This window comes from Ambystoma mexicanum, chromosome 5p (assembly GCF_040938575.1).
Source record: "Ambystoma mexicanum isolate Mex_15411 chromosome 5p, UKY_AmexF1_1, whole genome shotgun sequence".
Lineage (NCBI taxonomy): Eukaryota > Metazoa > Chordata > Amphibia > Caudata > Ambystomatidae > Ambystoma > Ambystoma mexicanum.
This window is the reverse complement of record NC_090930.1, coordinates 387,615,975-387,639,717: the sequence shown is the minus strand read 5'-3', so window position 1 is coordinate 387,639,717 and position 23,743 is coordinate 387,615,975. Positions and strand designations below refer to the sequence as shown.

The 23,743-nt window shown below is 44.3% G+C and overlaps 1 protein-coding gene across 6 annotated transcripts in view; it reads right to left on the bottom strand.

The window, feature by feature from the left end:
- FGF13 (fibroblast growth factor 13) overlaps positions 1 to 23,743 on the bottom strand; it is a 1,438,916-nt gene that overhangs the window by 46,260 nt on the left and 1,368,913 nt on the right. For all 6 annotated transcript variants that reach the window (XM_069612776.1, XM_069612777.1, XM_069612780.1 and 3 more), the window contains one exon: positions 11,654 to 11,849. In XM_069612776.1, coding sequence (XP_069468877.1) covers positions 11,654 to 11,849 — 196 coding nt within the window. The remainder of the gene's footprint in view (positions 1 to 11,653; positions 11,850 to 23,743) is intronic.

Here is a 23,743-nt window from a genome sequence, read left to right as displayed (position 1 = left end):
TGAAGCAGAGAAACAGGCACAAGACATCATATAATGAGATGTGCGTGACTGCTGCAGGGGGTGCAGTTATGAAGATAACTAAAGTGAAGAAGAGGGAGACCCACTGCCCCATCAGATTGGTCCCACCACGCATGGGGGCGTTCAGTTGGAGGAATGAAATTCGTTGCAAACTGGACAAGCCGAAGGGTCCTGCAGTATGGCAGTAACATGGGATCTGAGACTGTGTTTTTCCCAAGCTGTTCACATCCTGAGGATGCCATGGGTAATGAAGTTTATGGGGAGTTGGATATGCAGAGAGGTCCTGCATGTGATGATCGGAGGGCACACGGTGGTGGAGTGCGTGGCCCCCCGGTATCTGGGCCCTGCGCGCTGCTGCGCCGCGCAAGAACCCACAATGGAGACGTCCGATTGCTCCGGCACTCCGGCTCCAACTGCCGCCGGGCGCCGCCTTTATTCCACAGCTGCGCATGCGCCGGCTCGAGGGCCGCGCATGCGCATTATGTGTATCACGTACACAACACTGCAGTATAGCTGATAGTGCATCCAATAGGGATTCATCACTGTGACTGAGCTTTCCCTAGCTGCTGATGCAACAGGGAGCAGCAGTGAGGAGGAGCACAACCCAGAAGGTTTAATTTAAGTATGCAGCAGCATACTGTCCATGTGCCACTGTGAGGAGAACTGTTGGGGCCTGGAGGCTCTTTTCGCTGCCGTGTCCACTGTAACACTGGTGACGTTTTGCTGGGAGGACCACGAAGGTAGAATTTTCATTGTGACAGTGAATAGGCTGCAAGGTTTCAGAGAAATTTACCTTTTGCATGGAGACAGCGTGCCTACGTTTTCGGTAAGGTAAGTATATGCTAACGAGAATTCTGAGTCTTGACGGAAATGTTCACACAAGACGTGTAACTTTGATGCAGCAGTTTGGAAAGGGAGAGTGAAAGAACAAAGCACAGTGAAGATGCAAATCCAAAAGGGAATCCGAAACTAACGCTGTGAGTGAGTTTTGTGTTCCTGTGACGTGCTGAGGAGATTAATCATTTACAATTCATACAGGGTCCGCACCGATGGGTCGGCATTTTAAGATGTACATTACAAAGAAACAGAGTTTAGAATGAGGCTTCTCATTTACGGCGCCATTATAGAGAGGATATTACAACCAATGTGCGGCTGATGTCCGGGCATCCTTCATATGAGAAAAGAATGAATTAGATCGTTATGTACTTGAGCGCACTTTGCGTACTAAAGAATACAAGTACAATGTTGGATCAAACAGTGAAATTCACAGGGATTAGTGTGGCTTTAAATGTATTCCCATATGATAGGTGCATTATCACACATGGTCCTAGTAGAGGGATGTTACATGTGTGATCTGTTTCAAGGTCCCCAGAAGAAGCAGTTGTTTATATCTAGGTGGCGCATTATGGTGGTTAGGAAAGGGGAGTACTTGAATATATTCAATATGCTTCAAAAGTGTTATTTTAGTGTTTAATCTCTTTTGCGGAATTGCAGGAATATGTCAGGAGCAGCAGTTTGCACACAGGCAGTAATGGGACAATTTATTTTGTTCTTCCCATTATTATAATGCAGTAGATATGTGTCAGTCAGCAACGTGTTTAAGGTTAGGCTAGAGTCGATTATGTATTTTTTTAGCGATTGCAGGGGACTTTCTTGTAATGTTAAGATAATCCATGTTTATAATTCAATTTTCACGAAGGTAATAAGTATTTAGAAAATGCAGTATGGGTGATGTGCTAATATGCAAAATCCGGGATTATTTGTATACACCACTAGATATGTAAAGTGTGTTGTAGACACTGCAGAGTAAACTGTGAGGTTTTTGGAAGGTGTGAAGTGACTGAGTGTGTATTTCAAGTAAAATGTGCAAAATTTGGTATGAGATATGTACCCGAGTTAAGTATGTGGTTATGGTTAGGAAGCATGATGCATACTGATGTCACTGGAGGTTTACCTGATTTGGGTACAGAGATACGGTTTGGTTATATGTTTGACACTGTTGGCAATAGAGGACTAGGTGAACACGTGCAAAGTTGATTATCAGGTTTGTGTATGGAGATATGGTTAAGATTTATGTTGTTCACGGAAGCTATAGAGAACTCAGTGGTTAAGCATTGGGATATTGCCCTGGTAACAAGTAGTTATGGTTGAAGTACCAGTTTCTACACTGATGTCAAATTAAGACTAAGGAGGTCATTACGACCTCGGCGGTAAGGGGTTAACGGTGCCGGTAATTACAAGTTCTGCTCGTTGGGACCCGCTAAGGATGCCTGGTTTTACCAGGCAGCCTTAGCGGGTCCTGCGAGCAGTCCAGCATGCTAATAACGGGCCCGGCCTGTTGTTAGCATGCTCCCCATTCCCATTGAGCCCTATGGGGGCTCGAATGGGAATGGGAATGGGGATGGACCGAGTCCGGGTTCCTTGAATGAGGAATTACCGGGCCCTCCAAGGTTGGAATGGCCCATTAATCCCTCATTCAAGGAACCCAGACCCGGTACCCATTAAGGGGATAACCATGCCGCTAATAGCGGCATGGTTACCTCCTACCTCGTAATGACCCCCTAGGTGGTTAGGTGTAGGGATAGTACTATGCTGAGAAAGTGTCAGCAGTAGTGTTCATTATTTTTAGGAATTGCAGGTAATTTAGTTTGGGAAGGATATCACACATGGCAGCTAGGTGTGGTTAGAGTTCGGTTGGGGACGCCTGCCGACCAATCTGCGTGTTGTTAATTTTAAAGGTATCTCATGACTTGTGGAGGTGTGGAGTTCTAGTCATGGGTTGGATTGTGTAAATTGTTTAGTTGTATATTTAGGTCAAATGCGCTACCCACCCTTGGGTTCTGTGTGTAGTTTGATTTCTATTGACTCTTTCCATATGCTTTTTGGAAGTGTAGGTTGGTAATGGTCTAGTGCTTGTGATGGGTTTCAATGGTGCCTAGCCAGCATATTGAGATTATTTGTGAGTAGATTGTTCACCCTTCTTGGCTGAGTCGATGTGTCAATATGTGTGAGTGAGTGCGAGAGTGCTTGAGGTTACCTCTATTTTTAGTGTGTGTGAGAGCAAGAGTGTCCGAGGTTCTCAACATTTTCAGTGTTTTGTGGTGGCAGAGGAACATAGTTTAGTAGCCCATGGAGGGACAGGTTAGTGCTCTAGGGTGGCAACCTAGATGTCCATTTGTGGCAGGAATGGACGGGAGGAGCTTTGACATTCCTATGTGGGGTTTATTAGGGTTTGTAGTTTATAGGTTGAGAGGTCTTCTTCTGTGGCAGGTTAGTTATGCCTGGTTGGTTGCTTCCGTCTCTTGGCGAGGGACCTATGTTGATGAGGTGGGAGAGTCATTTGAGTGGTGTTTGCGAATCCTGAGTGTGAGTTTGATGTCTGAGTGTGATGTTTCATCTTTCCATTGGGCAACAGGGGAGGTGGGTGGTATACGAGTGTGATTGTGACGTTTCCATATTTCTTTTGGTAATGGGGGGAGGTGTATTATATCTGTGTCCTGGCTCTTTATGCATGTCTTGATGAGTGGTGATGTCAATGTGGAAGGTTAGCGTGGATCCCTGCGAGTCTGTGTAGAATGTGGTGTGATGGGATTTCCAACCCAGGCAGATGATTAAGATGTAGCTTGGGTGGTGGGAGCCAGTGGGCTCTCCACAAGTATCTCTCTTGACGTCATCCGATTGTACCAATAAACTTGATGAACCATACAGATTGACAGGCATGTTGTTATGGAAGCCGCTTCACAACAAGACCTTACTAAGAAGTCTCACTTCTAGCTCCACCTCCTCATAGGCAGCCTTCCTTTCCTCACCTTCGCCTAGAAGCTCAATGTCTGTAGAGCTCTGGTCCTCTCCAGGCTGGTCTGCTGCAACAGCCTCTTTCTCAATCTCCCTCTTTCCTCCCTATACTCCCTCCAGCTAATCCAGAATAGGGCAGCAAGATTTATCCTTGGCCTCAAGCCCAGGAACCATATCTCTCCAGCCCTAAAATCTCTCCACTGGCTACCAATGGCTACAAGGATCAAATTAAAGACCCTCTGCATCATCCTCAACGCCTTCTGGGACCTGGGACCATGCAATCGACAGCTTTCTCTCCCTAAATACTCCCCTGCTAGAGCCCTACGTGCCTCTCCCTCCAACACTTTGACTGCCAAATGCTTCTCTTAGCAGAGATTGGGGGGCTGGGCTCTCTCCTTGGCAGGCCCTTCTTCCCAGTTGATACCAGCACCCCCCACTGCACTGCCCTGCGGGCCCTGCTTGGAAGCTCTGCATCCCAACCGTGTGAGCCACCGGCACTTGCACTTAGCCTGAGGTAATCCTCCTTGGCTTCCCTTAGCACTTCCCTCCCACACCCTCCACCAGCACTTGCCCATTTCTCTGGTCCCCCTATCCCTCCCTATCTCCTGCACTTGTCACTGCACTTGCACGTCCGAATGCCACAAGGCCTAGTAGGACCATGACTGTATTTTACTGTTTTTGCCATTGTAATTTTTACCTTGTTCCCTACCAATTTAGCCTTGTGGTGCTTTGAAACACTTTCATTTGTATAAAGCGTCTAACAAATTCTCAATAAAAAAAACTAAAAAAAACACCCTCCCCACAGAGACAAACACTAGACAGGAAGCTGTCATAGGAAGAGGAATCGAAGGGCATACCCATCAGAAAAGGAGTAACCTCACATCAGGGCCCTGCATACCAAAAGGGTCTTTGATTATATTGTGAGGGATGGGGTTAGTGTACATTGTATAGACATTTATAGAGCGCAGACAAAGACCAAAAAGTCATCAAGGCAATAGTGTATGAGAGATGACAACAAATCCAAAAACAGGTCTAAGACAGATGAGATTTTAAGACTTTCGGGAAATGAAGGTATTCAGAACGTTGCAGAGTTTGGGTGGCAGGGTGTCCCAGAGCAGAGGGGCTCACACTATAAAGTATCTTCCTCCAGCCCTGGCACAACCGAATCTAAGATTATATAGCAGGGATTGATTAGCTGAACAAAACAGGCTACTAGGATTAAGGGGCATAAGCCTAGACCGAAAGAATTCTGCCCCAACATTGTGAATGGCTCGATGAACGCGACAAGGGATTTTAAACTTGACTCAGCTCCTAATGGGGAGCCAGTGCAGTTGGTGACATAAGTCCAGAGAATTTGATAGTCTGTGGACTCCTAGAGCGAGATGAGCATCTGCGTTCTGAAGGATCTGTAAGCATTGTAGTAGAGCCTCAGGTTGGGCTAGATAGATGCCGTTTCAGTAGTCTATGGAACCCATAATGGGTGCAGTAACACATTTCTTCCTAAAATCAAACGGCAAGAAAGGTAAGACTTTTTTTCAAAACTTTCAGTTTGGTGTAACCCAGTTGGCAAACTGCAGAGATTTGGGCCTCTCTAGAGCCGGTGGCCATAAATTTAATCCCTAAACTCTTCACTTTTGGAGTGCTCAGGACAGAGGGACTGCCTTGCTGTTGGAGTAAGGTTCCACCATCTTGTTCCAGTATCCTTTTTACTATCACTGTTGTTGTTTATAGCCTTTTCCTGCCCTGCTTCATTATCCAGAGTGATGCATTTTCTATCTTTTGCATACTATCCTGTCTTTCCTCAGGGGTGGGTTTTATACAGTGTATCACTTTAGTTTTCATGAAGATGGTGTGTTTAATTAAAGTATACATATGTTTATAGAACCTTAATTTGAAATGCCTTTTTTTTTTGGACTGCTAAACTTTGCTGTTTAGGTTGCTACTGAATCACATTCACACGGCTCTTGAGAGTAAAGACGTCCCTTGGCCCACATTACCACAAAAAGCAGTGGAGATATATCTCTTAACTTTGCATGTTTTACCTTTATGAGTGGGATGATAGGTGGTTTGAAGACTAGTGAGGGCTGAGTAAGTTGTTTAACTGCTACTCACCCTTGTACTCCTGCAGAGAAGAGGTAATTTTGTCACACCTTGCAGACACACTGTTAGATTTGCTATTGTTCATGTCCACACTCTCCTATCCCTTCTTCTCACTCTCTCTACACTCCTTCTCAATTCCTTCAGCCCCATCTATCCCTTTTCACTGCTGCCCCTCTGATATTTCTCACTCAACCTTTTCATCACCTTCACCATTTGATGTTTCTTTTCCCCCACTTCAATTCACTACTCCTCGAACCCACTCCTGCTCTTTTTCTCCCACTACTGCTCTCCTCCACACTACACAAACACCCTTCTTTCACTGGGCGCCAGTCAATTCACTTTCATTCCTTACCCAACCCCCTACTACTCCCACATCACACAACCATGTACACTTACACTGCAGAACCAATATCAACTCGAAGCCACTACATCATCTTCTCCACAAGCCACTGCTCCTTCCTTCCTCAAGCTTGTCTCTATGTCCACCTCAGGCTTCACTCTTCACCTCACCCGGATAACCCACACTTTCTATTTCCTGTTACCTGCTTAGATCCCCTGCCTCTCCCTGGATTGCGTAACTCTCCGTAGCCAATCTGGCCCTGTCTTCCCAACCAGGGGCATTTATGTGCAATGGAAATATACAAAAAGGTGAATAAGCACTGCCCACTTTCTCCACCCGGGATCACTGTGTATTATGGCTGCTGGCCTGTGAAGGCCAATGATTGTTTTGGTGCCTCCAGGTAAGTCCAAGGCAGGAGGGTTGGTCTCACTCCTGTACGGATACCTGGTGGTCCAAAGAATATTATTGGTGTGGCACAAGCTCTCTCTGGCAACTAAGGAGCTTCCCGCGGTCTGTGAACGTATGGCTGAGTTGACCAGCAGTTTATTTCTCTCATTGTTGTATTGGATTGAGGTTTGTCAGTCATGTGAAAAGTTTACCACTGGATGTATTACTCATGTACCCCTCTTCACTCTGTGCTGGATCTGAAAAAGGCAACAGAGGCCTTGTGGACATTGTTATGAAGAATGGCAGTAGCAACTTCGGGTCTGTGCAAACAAATTTCAACACAATTAGGGTTTTTAGGGATGTGAGCATCTGCTTTGATATTGGGCAGCTGCCTCCCCTATGGATTTATCACCCTGAGCGGGAAGTGGACCTTCCTCCTTTTTAACCAGGCCAGGGAACTGGCCATGTCACAATATATGTAAAACAATGATGATTAATAACATTAATAAATAATAATATCACTGGGAAGGGTGGAACATTAAGGGATTGTAAGCTATTGCCCAGCTTCAAGAAACTAGCAATCCTACCTCTCTCACTGTCAATGATCTTCATAATGCTGAGAAACGCACACCACAGAGATGACAAGCTGCTAACTACAAATTATGCTGCCATAATGTGCAGTAATTACTCTTTTTTGGTAGAGAGGGAGGGGTAATTCAACTGCATAGGGCATATTGCACAAGCAACACATTGCTGAGAATTGGTTTTGTGACTCAACCGAATGCTGAGCTGTAAACAAAGTGGAAGGTTTACACCAAATGTTGTGGGAATGTATAAAGATACACCTGTTTTGTGTGAGATCAGAGTTCAATGGACACACAATACCCATTTGTTTCTCCATTCTTATCTTGTGCGATGATTCTGTTTTGGAGTTTTGATCTTATTCTGACAAATAAGACATGATTAAGTGTGTTATGGCTGTAAAGTAGCAGAATCTGCTTTTCTGTCATTGACAAGGCAAATCATGTCAAGGTTACTTTACATAATATGATAAACTGCAAGTCAGATACAGGCCAGCCTCTTTCCTTTGCAGTTGGTGAGAAGGTGCAAGTGTATCTAGGTCACCTGGCATAAGCCCCACCCACCTTCTTAGCCCTGCCTCTACCTTTCTGCTTTTAACTCTTAGATCAAGGGCGCCTCTCACCCAGGCATCCAAAGTGAAGGGCAGACAACGAGAAGGGCAATTCCTGTTTGGAACTGTTTGGACTGAGATGACCAAGGGACCAAACCCCTGCTCAGACAACATGTTAGCACACGCTGACATGTGTTTTCTCTCTCTGTCCCCATAGGCCATCCCCAAAATCAACAGGCAACACCAACAACAATGCCTCTCATTGAAGGCATTGACTCTGCAATGCAGCAACCTCACCCACATAAGAGTAAAGCCCATCAACACCCCCTCACCATCCACAACACACAGGTTGATGCTCGCCAATGTCCGCTCAGCTATCACCAATGCAGCAGACATCGCCAACCTCACCACTACACACAACCATGATGCCATCTTCATCACTGAGGCCTGGCTGACACCCACCTTCACCCACATCCTATACGTCATTGTCCCTGATGGCTACAGCATCCAAAACAGAGACTAGCCAAACAAGACAGGCGGAGGCTTTGCTGTCATACACAAGACCTCATGGCCCTGCTCCAGACGGAACGTTGAAGCCAGCATTGGCTCCTTCAAAGTCCTGTCCTGCCACGTCTCACTCACCCCGATAGACACAGGCACCGTCTATCTCATCTACAGACTACTCAAACCCAACACTGCCTTCATCAGAGAATTCACCAACCTGGTCACCACCATGTCCCTCACGCATGCCAACAACATTTTCCTAGATGGCTTCAAACTTCCAGGCAACAAGGCCATCAAACCGATGAAGGAAGCTCCCCTCAGCCTTCTCAACACCCTCAGACTCACACAGCTACAAAAGACCCAACAAACGAGAAATGTAACATCTTCAACCTAATCATCATTGCAGTGTCTACCCTCCACTACAGCTCTCTTCTCTGAGCGGTCTGACCACCTAGCCATACCCTTCAACATCCTGCACAACACCCCAGTCAAGCACTCCCAGCAGAAACACAGCAGGCACACTTTCAGGTCCTTCATGAATATCCCAGTGGAAGCCTTGCAAGAATTCTCGCTAATGTAGGGGAGTGAAAGGCAAGAAATCACAAACAATGCCATCAAAAAGGATATGTTGTGTTGGAAATGGGAGGCTTAGCAGTCACTAGAGCTCCAAAAGTGGACTAAAGTGGCCGGAGATTGCACATTTATCAGTTCTTGGTGGCTTGACACCATCGAAATAGGCTTCACAATGCTGTTTTTGTGGGTTGGATGTGGTGAGTCATGCTGGCCCAAGAAGTGAGTCTTTATCAAGACAGTTCAAAGTGGTTATTCTGTGCTGTTTGAAGGCAGAATTTGAGTGATGCAGTTCAGAACGCTCACCAGGGTTGGTTCCAAGGAAGAGCCATTTCAAGACATTGATAAGCTCTGAGTTGAGTCATCGGGTGATGCAATTCTTCCAACAGTTTGATTCGAGGTCTGGGTCGTTCGAAGAGGTGACCCTGATGGTCCAATGCAATATTCGAAGGGGCAGCATTTTCAAACTGAACGCAGCAGCGAGCTGGTTGTTTGAGCCAAGCAGGTAACACACTCTGTTTGACACAATGCAATGCCGAGGTTGTTCAATGAATGCAGCCAAAGTAGTTAGAAGTAGTTCCAAACACAGCACCATGGATCCTGGTCATTTGAAGGTGTTCAAACATGGTCGACTCTGGATCAAAAATGGCTCAAAGCTGTAAAATGCAGGAATTCAGCTGCCCAGTGTTTTCTAATGTTATGAGCACCAATCAAGAAGGGGTCTGTGGACAGGATTGGTCTGTCTAGCACCTTCAACTCCACAGAGGGGCTTGGGTTCCAGTGCAGCTGGCTGAGAGCCAGATTGTGGTCCAACAGCAGTTCTTCCCAATTTGCCCTTGGGAAGGGAGCAGAGCTTGACTCTAGCTTTGAACACATGTCTTCAACTCAACGCTTTGGAACGCTGGAAAGGATTGCTCTCCAATGGGATTTAAATAAAAATCCTTCTGCTCTTCTTTAGAGGTCCAAAGGGAACCTGTGGGAGACTGCTTCCTCCATACAATATGGAAGAACCCTTCCTCCATTCCATTTTGATCTGTCTGGCTATCTAATCCCACCCCCTTCCAAATACTGCAACTTGAAAAGCAATTTGGAATGCAACCTCCATGGTGTGAGGACGGCCCTTTTCTTTAGAGTGTACCACTTTGAAGATTTGTTCCGAGGAGACTTCGGATGGTAACATCCAATTTTGGAAAGCTGTGTCAACCAACCTCACAAAGTATCAAAGAGAGACAGCTCGCCTGCCTTTTGTCTTGTGGAGATACGCAGTCTAGTGAGAATGAACACAGACTGCCCATGGCTAGACTGGGCTCACAGTGTTGAAATGTGTATGCTACAAATCAAATTGAACTATCAGCACCCTACCAAAACCCAGGTATGGCTCATACAAGATTGCACTGCCACCAGTTGATAGTTTATCATAATTATTATTGTTTAAGATCAGAGATGCATATTTAAACGAAATCTATGTCTGCAGTGACTTTGCTGTCACGCCAGCTGTCAAACAGGGAACATACGACCTTTCAACCTGCTCTGTGCCATTGATGAGCAGGAGATTAAGGTGAATGATACAGCAGGGCACAGGTGTAAACTATGATTTTGACATGCAGCTTTCTGAAAGGGGGTCCGATCAGCAGACTACCCTTTCTGGGAGAAATTACCAGCATCATTGTATTTTTTATAAAACATTTTATTTTTTTTAAAGAAGGCTTCTACACTCTTGCCGAGTTGCAATCCTTCACAGTCGTTGCTGTAGATAGGGAAATAACTACTTCTATATCACATAATAGATGTTTAAAATGTAGCACATTGGGTGAATATGAAAAGTGGAAGGAATGACTTATCCTGATGGTTATTGCATTTCAAAAAAGCTTTAATCAATCAAAACATTGTCTACCGGAAACTATAATGTGTCAGGATGGGATTCGGAGGTGTATTAAAAAGTTATGACTGAAAGAAAATAATAAGCAACCATAACTATCACTTCGAACATGAAAAAACAGCAAAAGGCAATTTCTATGTAGATAACTGGGCATGAGCGCTGCCCAAAGGGTAGCAAGGAATATTAAATGAGCATGTTTCTGGGTCAGTTGCTCAGAGAAACGTCTTCCAGATAGAGGGGCAATGGACATGCAAATGCAGAGCTTTGGTAATGTGATGTTTTTCTCTATGGAGTGGTGGATTTCGAATATAAATGAGTGTAGATCGAGAAGGAGCATCTCATTGGCTACAGAATGCATGTTTCAATTAAATTAATACGATAGAGGAATTTTTTAAATTATTTTCGTTCATAAATAATGTGTGCTGCATGCCATATTGGCCAAAATGGCAAATGTGTTCATCGATTCGAATAGTGACTTGAAAACAAGGTTGTTAAGTACTTTCGACAATGATAATGATTTATTTGTATTGTGCTTTCACCAATATCATTTACATAGAACTTTATCGACCTCGGAAGGAAGAGAGGCTGCGTTAGCCTTGTGGGGATTCGAACCTACAAATCACACACAGATCGTAGCAGTAAATTCTCAACTCATTGGGCTATCTTCATGACAGACACAACTGTACACAGCACAGTACTGAACCACTACATTGGGGATATTTAGCAACAAAACAGAGAGAAGATTTGGGAAGCAAAGCAAATCCATCCATCACTTTAAGATGTGTGCAGTCATGTACTGCTTACCGATATAGGATCCGCGAAAAGTAATCAGTCACTGGGAAAATGACAAGTGGCTAAGCACATCCTTCTTTTTAAGAACCCGATCACTCCAACAAATGGCAATTAAAATATATTTTAGAAAAAGTACCTTTCAATGGTTTGGGAAGAAAGTGAGCTGCAGGCTTGTTCTTCTTAACATGATTTCCTTTCATAATTTCTCCTTCCTTGTTCAGACCTAAATACCATCCCCTGCCAGACTGCTGTCTATATGTCATTGAAGAGTACGTCACATAGTAGTTTTCAAACACTGACTCTTTGAACTTGCATTCGGCTGTGAAGTGTTCCTGTAAGAAAAAAAGAAAGGCGGATCAATGTCTCTATCTTCGTATTTAGCAACTCATCACCGGCGATCCTTCCCGATGTCCTAGTTGTCCATCAGGCTCACAGGACCGTGAATCTGATGCACTGTAAATTATTCACAGGCGAGTAATGTGCCATTACCGATTATTCATGCGGGGCTGGCAGCTGTAACTTGGAGTACCATTATAAATCAATGGAAGGCGCTGGCCAAACACTAAGTGAAGTATACAGGCTTGCTTTGGCCTGGTAGGAAATGACCCCCACGCGCACCCACATGCACGTACGTACATACATACAGACGCGCCCACGCACGCACACCAAATGTTCCCCATCATGCAAATAATGAATACACCATTTTTGTTTACGCTAAACCGGTAAATAAACTGTGAACCATTTCACATATGATATAAGTTCCTTTTGGTGATGTTTGAAGCACAATCCAATACAAAAGCAAAACTATCAGTGGCTAACTGTTTATTTGCTTTGTTTAAGGAATAATTCGGTTCAGAGGTACAGAAGTGTGTGAAAGTTTATTTGCTCAAAGGTTGTAACTCCACAAATTCACATTACTTTTGAAAATTAGTGTATGAGCAAAGGTAACACTTTTTAAATATTTATTTATGCTTTTATAAAGCAGCAAACAGCCCTTGGGCATCGTGGCACTGTTACAGAAGGCTTACTTAGTTACAGAAGTGCTTACAAAACATACATGGTAGTTACAAAGGTCAGTTGCATGGTGGCTACTCAACAACAATGCAGTGTCAATTGAATGGGCATATTAGAGGAGCTATGACCCATGTGGCAGGGCGGCTACGCACAACAATGTAAAGAGTCAATTCAGTGGTCACAATAGGGTAGGCATACCCCATGAGGCAGGGCGGTTAGGCACAACAAAGCAAAAAGTCAATTCAGTGGGCACATTGGAGGAGCCATACCCCAGGTTGCAGGGCGGCTACGCACAACAATGCAAAAATCTATTCAGTGGGCACATTAGAGGAGCCATACCCCATGTTGCAGGGCGGCTACGCACAACAATGCAAAAATCTATTCAGTGGGCACATTACAGGAGCCATACCCCATGTTGCAGGGCGGCTACGCACAACAATGCAAAAAGTCAATTCAGTGGGCACATTGGAGGAGCCATACCCCAGGTTGCAGGGCGGCTACGCACAACAATGCAAAAATCTATTCAGTGGGCACATTAGAGGAGCCATACCCCATGTTGCAGGGCGGCTACGCACAACAATGCAAAAATCTATTCAGTGGGCACATTACAGGAGCCATACCCCATGTGGCAGGGCGGCAACGCACAACAATGTAAAGAGTCAATTCAGTGGTCACAATAGGGTAGGCATACCCCATGAGGCAGGGCGGTTAGGCACAACAAAGCAAAAAGTCAATTCAGTGGGCACATTGGAGGAGCCATACCCCAGGTTGCAGGGCGGCTACGCACAACAATGCAAAAATCTATTCAGTGGGCACATTAGAGGAGCCATACCCCATGTTGCAGGGCGGCTACGCACAACAATGCAAAAATCTATTCAGTGGGCACATTACAGGAGCCATACCCCATGTGGCAGGGCGGCAACGCACAACAATGTAAAGAGTCAATTCAGTGGTCACAATAGGGTAGGCATACCCCATGAGGCAGGGCGGTTAGGCACAACAAAGCAAAAAGTCAATTCAGTGGGCACATTGGAGGAGCCATAACCCAGGTTGCAGGGCGGCTACGCACAACAATGCAAAAATCTATTCAGTGGGCACATTAGAGGAGCCATACCCCATGTTGCAGGGCGGCTACGCACAACAATGCAAAAATCTATTCAGTGGGCACATTAGAGGAGCCATACCCCATGTTGCAGGGCGGCTACGCACAACAATGCAAAAATCTATTCAGTGGGCACATTAGAGGAGCCATACCCCATGTTGCAGGGCGGCTACGCACAACAATGCAAAAATCTATTCAGTGGGCACATTAGAGGAGCCATACCCCATGTTGCAGGGCGGCTACGCACAACAATGCAAAAATCTATTCAGTGGGCACATTAGAGGAGCCATACCCCATGTTGCAGGGCGGCTAATCACAACAATGCAAAAATCTATTCAGTGGACACATTAGAGGAGCCATACCCCATGTTGCAGGGCGGCTACGCACAACAATGCAAAAATCTATTCAGTGGGCACATTAGAGGAGCCATACCCCATGTTGCAGGGCGGCTAATCACAACAATGCAAAAATCTATGCAGTGGGTACATTAGAGGAGCCATACCCCATGTTGCAGTGCGGCTACGCACAACAATGCAAACATCTATTCAGTGGGCACATTAGAGGAGCCATACCCCATGTTGCAGGGCGGCTACGCACAACAATGCAAAAATCTATTCAGTGGGCACATTAGAGGAGCCATACCCCATGTTGCAGGGCGGCTAATCACAACAATGCAAAAATCTATGCAGTGGGCACATTAGAGGAGCCATACCCCATGTTGCAGGGCGGCTAATCACAACAATGCAAAAATCTATTCAGGGGGCACATTAGAGGAGCCATACCCCATGTTGCAGGGCGGCTACGCACAACAATGCAAAAATCTATTCAGTGGGCACATTAGAGGAGCCATACCCCATGTTGCAGGGCGGCTACGCACAACAATGCAAAAATCTATTCAGTGGGCACATTAGAGGAGCCATACCCCATGTTGCAGGGCGGCTACGCACAACAATGCAAAAATCTATTCAGTGGGCACATTAGAGGAGCCATACCCCATGTTGCAGGGCGGCTACGCACAACAATGCAAAAATCTATTCAGTGGGCACATTAGAGGAGCCATACCCCATGTTGCAGGGCGGCTAATCACAACAATGCAAAAATCTATTCAGTGGACACATTAGAGGAGCCATACCCCATGTTGCAGGGCGGCTACGCACAACAATGCAAAAATCTATTCAGTGGGCACATTAGAGGAGCCATACCCCATGTTGCAGGGCGGCTAATCACAACAATGCAAAAACCTATGCAGTGGGCACATTAGAGGAGCCATACCCCATGTTGCAGTGCGGCTACGCACAACAATGCAAACATCTATTCAGTGGGCACATTAGAGGAGTCATACCCCATGTTGCAGGGCGGCTACGCACAACAATGCAAAAATCTATTCAGTGGGCACATTAGAGGAGCCATACCCCATGTTGCAGGGCGGCTAATCACAACAATGCAAAAATCTATGCAGTGGGCACATTAGAGGAGCCATACCCCATGTTGCAGGGCGGCTAATCACAACAATGCAAAAATCTATTCAGGGGGCACATTAGAGGAGCCATACCCCATGTTGCAGGGCGGCTACGCACAATAATGCAAAAATCTATTCAGTGGGCACATTAGAGGAGCCATACCCCATGTTGCAGGGCGGCTAATCACAACAATGCAAAAATCTATTCAGTGGGCACATTAGAGGAGCCATATCCCATGTTGCAGGGCGGCTACGCACAACAATGCAAAAATCTATTCAGTGGGCACATTAGAGGAGCCATACCCCATGTTGCAGGGCGGCTACGCACAACAATGCAAAAATCTATTCAGTGGGCACATTAGAGGAGCCATACCCCATGTTGCAGGGCGGCTACGCACAACAATGCAAAAATCTATTCAGTGGGCACATTAGAGGAGCCATACCCCATGTTGCAGGGCGGCTACGCACAACAATGCAAAAATCTATTCAGTGGGCACATTAGAGGAGCCATACCCCATGTTGCAGGGCGGCTAATCACAACAATGCAAAAATCTATTCAGTGGACACATTAGAGGAGCCATACCCCATGTTGCAGGGCGGCTACGCACAACAATGCAAAAATCTATTCAGTGGGCACATTAGAGGAGCCATACCCCATGTTGCAGGGCGGCTAATCACAACAATGCAAAAATCTATGCAGTGGGTACATTAGAGGAGCCATACCCCATGTTGCAGTGCGGCTACGCACAACAATGCAAACATCTATTCAGTGGGCACATTAGAGGAGCCATACCCCATGTTGCAGGGCGGCTACGCACAACAATGCAAAAATCTATTCAGTGGGCACATTAGAGGAGCCATACCCCATGTTGCAGGGCGGCTAATCACAACAATGCAAAAATCTATGCAGTGGGCACATTAGAGGAGCCATACCCCATGTTGCAGGGCGGCTAATCACAACAATGCAAAAATCTATTCAGGGGGCACATTAGAGGAGCCATACCCCATGTTGCAGGGCGGCTACGCACAACAATGCAAAAATCTATTCAGTGGGCACATTAGAGGAGCCATACCCCATGTTGCAGGGCGGCTACGCACAACAATGCAAAAATCTATTCAGTGGGCACATTAGAGGAGCCATACCCCATGTTGCAGGGCGGCTACGCACAACAATGCAAAAATCTATTCAGTGGGCACATTAGAGGAGCCATACCCCATGTTGCAGGGCGGCTACGCACAACAATGCAAAAATCTATTCAGTGGGCACATTAGAGGAGCCATACCCCATGTTGCAGGGCGGCTAATCACAACAATGCAAAAATCTATTCAGTGGACACATTAGAGGAGCCATACCCCATGTTGCAGGGCGGCTACGCACAACAATGCAAAAATCTATTCAGTGGGCACATTAGAGGAGCCATACCCCATGTTGCAGGGCGGCTAATCACAACAATGCAAAAACCTATGCAGTGGGCACATTAGAGGAGCCATACCCCATGTTGCAGTGCGGCTACGCACAACAATGCAAACATCTATTCAGTGGGCACATTAGAGGAGTCATACCCCATGTTGCAGGGCGGCTACGCACAACAATGCAAAAATCTATTCAGTGGGCACATTAGAGGAGCCATACCCCATGTTGCAGGGCGGCTAATCACAACAATGCAAAAATCTATGCAGTGGGCACATTAGAGGAGCCATACCCCATGTTGCAGGGCGGCTAATCACAACAATGCAAAAATCTATTCAGGGGGCACATTAGAGGAGCCATACCCCATGTTGCAGGGCGGCTACGCACAATAATGCAAAAATCTATTCAGTGGGCACATTAGAGGAGCCATACCCCATGTTGCAGGGCGGCTAATCACAACAATGCAAAAATCTATTCAGTGGGCACATTAGAGGAGCCATATCCCATGTTGCAGGGCGGCTACGCACAACAATGCAAAAATCTATTCAGTGGGCACATTAGAGGAGCCATACCCCATGTTGCAGGGCGGCTACGCACAACAATGCAAAAATCTATTCAGTGGGCACATTAGAGGAGCCATACCCTATGTGGCAGGGCGACTAATCACAACAGTGCAGAGAGGCAGTTGTGCTCAGGGAGGACATTTGGATAGTAGGCACGGGCACACAGGCATATGAACACAACATGGAGCAGCTTTATATAAAACATGCAGTAATACAGTAGTTACTAGTTCCTGGGAAAACAGCAATCTAGGCAATAATTAGCAGACATAGCATCACGTAGTGGAAAACAGAGCTTGCATGGCTTGGTGTGTTAGGAAATGGGTTTCTTAGCATACATAGAGAGTGAGTGCCTTCAGGGTACGGTACATGGTCAGGTATTGTCCAAGCAGGAAAGTGTTAGTGGGTGGAGCGGGGCTGGAAGATGAGCGCAGATTATGTCCAAGTGCGTCTAATGGGCCAGGAGGTGGAGCCCTACCGTCCTCTAGGGAGCATTAGGCATGGGGCTGGCATCCGCCTTCCGGCAGCCCTGATAGGCTATAAAGGCCTTGTGTGTACTGGTTGCTAGGCAACCTGTAGAAACAAAGTTATCAAGGCTCTTAGGTGCAGTGGCCATTTTAGGTGGATCGAGGGACTCACGGACCATGGAATGGCAATTCAACATGGTAATGGGCAGTAGGGAAGGCAGAGCAGGGGTCTCAGCCCAAGTTGCAAGTTCACGAATGGGCAAACAGCTGATTGCTTGATCGTAGCGGCAGCTCCAGCTGAAGTCTAGCAGCTCCTGCAGCTGTGGTGTCGGAGCTGCAAAGGAGCTGAAGTAAAGCTGCTCCTGCAGTTACGGCTTTGACGGGGCTCCTGCCCTTGCAAAGAGGGAGAGGCATAAGACCTCAAATTCACTGGAAAAGGTCACACTGCAAATTGTAACACTTTTTATACTTATAGAATATGATATATCGAATGATTGCAAAAGCTCCCCCCCGTCTTAAATAAAATGGAGTATATTTATTTAGTTGCAATCTATTTTGAGAGTAGAGGTGGCAAATTGGAGTTATGAAGCACTTAAAAAAGTAGTCGAACTGAACAAGGACAAATTACCTTAGTAGTAAAATGAAGGGTCTGTGATTTGTGAGTTACAAGGCATATTTTGAACGAATCAATTTTTTTCTAAGGACTTATTCACAGTTCTCAGACTGAAATTGATTCTGTTTGGAAAGCAAAAGCTGGCACATGCTCTGTGAACTTGATTAAGGTGCATGAACCCGCTGTGTGTGTGCATTGGAGATCTATAGTTAACCTCATTCTGAGTATGGCCCCAACAAAGTATTGAGGAAAACTACAAAGTTATTGCCAGCTCTATGGTGGAGGTATTCCGCCCAAAAGTATGGATCAAATATCAACAGCAGAATTACCTCTGGTGGCAATTCCTCGAGTTCCCAACTCCATAATGAGGAATAATTAAAATGCATAATGTTGTGGATACACCTTCAAAATGCCAGAACAAGTGGCGGTAACAGTAACATTAATGGAATTTGCACTGCTAATAGTGTAAGTGACTTCAATTCAGCACTCCAACTAAGTCAATGCCTAGTCTGGGATGCCCAATGGAAGCCCTTATTTATATATGTTTTATGACAAGTTCATAAATCTGGATGATGAACCCTTATATAACGCCCCTCTCCTAGAATCCCCCTGAACTCACTGAGCCAAGAAGTAGGTTTGTTTGCAAATTAAAAGGTTTATTTGAAAAATTAAACAATATATATATATCACACTTTTATGAATAAATTAATATTTGATAGCACACTTATGAATATAACCGTGATCAACAATGGATAATATTAAACTAGCACACTTCTTTAATTACTTAAGAATTGGTATAGAAAGGATAAGGTAGCAGAGAATACTTTGTATGGTTTCAATGAAAAGCAACGATGGAAAGAATGCAGCACAGAAATAAACTGATATGGTTTCAACAATAGATAAAATGATCATTTTTTTCTTTATGACAACTCACTCTCCCCCTATGCAATATGAAGAGATGGAGATGAGGGCACACAGGTTTTCAGGAATACAATCAAAAGCAGTTCAGTTCCCCCCTAGCAAGCTTAGAGCATCCGGTGTGCTTTTAAACAGTCAAAAATACTTTTACATGTGATTTGCAATGAAGTGAAAAATACGCTAAAAATGATTTTATTTCCCTATAGGAGATTCAGGGTAGGTGATAGGTGACAGCTACTTTGAATTAGTTCAGGTCAACACTAGCAATGATTTAGGAATGATTATCAGAGTGAAAACGAATTTCAGCAGTGGAAAGCAAGAAGCAGCTATTTTTACAAGTGGTGAAATGGAGCCAGTTTGCAATTCGCGGCACTTTTTTGGCACTTTTTCGTCAATTGCAATTCCGGAAAAACTGCAATGCCGTTTGTTGGAAAGCTTAGATTCTTAGCTTTAAGATGACAGTTAAATTTCGCTTCTAGGACGTGCGGTTCAAAAGATACAGACGTTTTTGTGGAGGTAGATTTTCAGAAATGAAATCAAGTTTTCAGAATGACATGTGGCGTTTTTACAGGTTTGAAATCACAGGATGGACACAAAATTCTAAATGCAGTTCTAGACAGGTTGAATGGAGGGGATAAGATTACTTTAAACTAAGAGATTGGTTCTGTACAGTTCTTGATACTCACTCCTAGTTTTGGACTGGAATGCGACTTCGTCATGGATTTGGTCAGGATTGGGCTGCGGTTCTCTGTCCGGACAGTCTCTGCTCACAGCGGTCTGGTCTGGGTCTGCTATCGGCACTGCACAGCAGTCTTGTCTGGTCTTTCTCTTGAACTGGACCTAACGGTTCTGGATACAGCTCTGCTTTCTCTGGATCTCGGTTCTGGAACGAGTTCTGGTCAGAAGCGAACAGCACAGCCCGGCTGTTGAATAGTTTGGTTAGGTTGCTGGATTCTGAGGCCTGCTGAGAAGGATTCAGCTTTTGGTTCAGGCCTCTCTGCTTCCAGTTCTGGAGTCTATCTGGAGTCTATGGTCCTTCTGGATATTGTCTGGTCCGGCAAGTGCTGCGCAAGAAAGTGGAAAGAGCAGTCCCTATCTGGCTTTCAGTGGTTCTTTTTATGTCTTTTGAAAGTGGGTGGGAAAGCTGACTTTCTATGCCCAACCCACTAAGGGTTCTGATAGGTTAAAGGATACACTGTCCTCTGACTGGAGAACGGAGTAGTGAGTCATCCTATGTCATCAGGTATCATTTTAATGGCTTTAAGGAAAGAACACTCCCCTTTGGTTTCTTATAGAAAATCAATTTTACCCAAAACACATATTTCCCAGATACACAAGTTGTTGAAATTACATGTACACATCATAGATTAATTTAAGACAGGTCTCTGTTCAACCCTGATCTTTCTAAGAGCTTGGGTTCAGAAATGACAACATTTTGCACTTTTAGTGGGTTTCGCCATATTGGTTTTTCAACAAATCTTCCACGGAGGTACACCCCCTCCCTGCGCATATTACAGTAAGTTTTCATTTTTCTGATATAACCACAGTGTCTGCAATATTAATAAATCGCAGGGTTCGGTCTCAGAACATCATACAATGTCCAGCTTAGTCTCAAATTGTGAGTGAAATTTTCATATTAAGAATCCCCAAATTGTACACTTCTGTCAGCTTGATACAATATTTTACAAGCAATTTAATAAAACATACTTTTGCTCTCAGTTCAGTACACCCATTTGTTTGCCCCCACCCCCGGGAACTTGGCTTGACTCAGACATCATGTGTCTTGCCTAACCCAGAGCAGTGTTGACAGATCACACCGAAAATCAGCATATTCTATTCAGGCATCCATTGTCTCTTTCCTCCAGGCTGCAGGGAATCTCTCCTCCCCTTTTAATCAACAGGACCATGTGATATCCTGTGCTGTTGGTGTAGGGCCTGGGAAGAGTAGGTGTTAAGAATTCTTATTGACCAGCAAGCCTTTTGAAGTCTCAGCTAACTTAGGATGCTGTTTAGCTTCTGAAATACAGGTCTCCTGTCAGAATTTAGATCGCTAGCGACGGTTAGTGTCAAGCACCGGTATTGCAGCCATTTTAGCAATTTTTGACATCAATTAAAATGGATTTTGACCATCACTATATTCCTTTGCACTGATTTTGCTCTGAGGGCAGCCAAAGGATGGGGCTGGCAATGGTCTCCTGTATTAACACTGACAGAGGCAAAAGTGGATGGTGGCCTATCTGTCAGGTTTTCACTGCGCATTATTGGTGATTTCTGGCCAGCCGCATGCTTTCCGGTGGCCATTATGATGTTTCCCATGTCAGTAATGCGCAATGATGTGGTAGGGCTTATATGCGTGGATGAAAACATCCCACAATAGTTAACAACTACGTGAAGGAATCCTACAGTGTGTTGCCATAGATTATTTACCAATACTGCGATTAAGGCAAAATAAACCACAATCACAAAGGTGCTCAGTGCGTAAATGTCATTAAGATATCATATTGAACCTTAATGCATATTATTCATTTACTTCATTTATATACTAAAATGTTCTAAACATGTAAGGGAAATTAGGAGAAAGGCACGTCAATAACGACCAGAAGACTCCGAAATTAACAAAAATTTCAAAGGACCAGAAATAACTCAAACACAACTGCAGTTTAGAAGATGTTGAAATATACATTTTGTGTATGATGGTTTGTTTTGGAAAACCTATCAACATCTTGTTTTCAAACAGTAAAATAATTATTGAAAGCCAAAAACAAAAAGATGAATACGTTTGGTTACTATTTGATAGTGGGTAATACAAAGAATGTAAATAATGCTCAATTTAGATTCGTCAGTAGGTGTTTTTTAATTTAGGATATTGTTCTTCAACTGGCCTTTATTAATATTGTATTCCATAGCTGGTTTCCAAAGCTGCTCTATTTGCATTCATTCACATGTCATGAAATTGGTATCTTCACCAGCAAATGTCAGCACCGTATTTAAATCCTTTATAGCAATGTATAAACACAACACACACTATTATAGGAAATCAGATCCCAGGTAAATCAATTTGAAAAACGTTATTTTGTCCATCTACATCCCCCTTCATTGTATGATCTAAATTACAATCCATCTTGTATTCATGTATTTATCCAAGTAACTACATATTTTGTTCATAAACTTTATACTGCTATAGAATTACAACCCCTTCAGTTCACTTATTACTCCTTTATCGGCTGCATTTGGATGATAAGTATGCAGCGAGATCAGCAGGAAAGTCATTGGTTTGCTTCTAGAATGGATCCTTTGACCACCAAAACAAGTTAACCAATGATCTCTGGGAGTTCTCACAATATAATCAGAACCAATGAAAATGTTCCTAGTCATTCCCCTTGAAAGCTATAATCACAATTGGTTAAAACCCACCTGCTAGGACTCCAATCTTTGCCCCTATTGATTAGTGGACATAGATTCAGTCAAGGTCAGACCACAGCTCTTGCCATCTCATGTACAGATACAGAACATGTCACCAAGTTCTTAAAATCTTGCTGTTTGTATCAGCTGAAAAAGCAGCATCATGCACATCTTTGGCAATGTCTTGGCCCTCACCTATTGGCGACACTGGCCAGGCACTACTTTGGCAATGTTTTAGCCCTCATCTGTCAGCAATACTTTTCATACAAAGCCGTTCATGGTGATGTTTCTCATTTCAGCACTGTATGGGCTCCTTGCCATTGAATTGTCCCCAGGCTACTGCAAAACCATGTTTACACTGGAGAGAAAACAGAATTTCATAGTGAATAACCCCTAAATTTAAAAAACTATTTGATTTCACATGGCATTTTTTGGCATCCGTAGTTGCTCTAGTGAGTGTACCACCATAAATCATCTGCCTATTTCCAATCTTGAAGGAGAGATGTACTGAATATATTTATAGGTGTAAACTCTCCCTATACAAAACAAGCATGTTGCAAGAAATGTACAAATGTAGAATGAGCAAACTAATGTCCTCCAGAGCCCTGCTTCCTAAATCTTACAGCTGTCCATTTTGTAATATTTCTATGTGCTTTCATGAATCAATACCCTGGTGACAATAATCAAACATCAACCCCTCCAGCAGGATTAAAGGAAGTATTTAGCTAGAGGGGACTCGTGATTGGTTACTCCCATCAGAGCAGTTAATTCTAAAGACAAACAGCAGGTGTTACAAAAATGTATTTTAAAGGAATGGCATGTCTTTAGAATTAAATTCTAAAGACATGCTGTAGAGGAGCATTTTGATGCATTATCCCTAACTCCTGCCCCCTCACCACTGTCTTACTGTAACAGCAGAAGAAGAGCCCTATATAGGATTCCATGTGTTATGTCTATACAGAATCGAGTGCACAAGAGACTATATGCACTCAGACAACCATGTCAAATGTATACTTGCACTGAAGGAGTGGGAGGATGTCATGTGGAGGGATGTCAGCACACACCATTGGACATCATGTAGTGCTGAGTGAATTCTGACATGGACAGCGTGATGTCATAAAGAAGCTATACGAGGATATACTGAAATGATATGAAAATACTGTAACAATGTAACTGAAATGATAAAAGAAACATGTACAAAATTATACATTAATCATATATACAAAGAAGAAGTAACTTGTTGAGCAATAAGTGTGAATATGCAGCAACGCAAGGTAGAT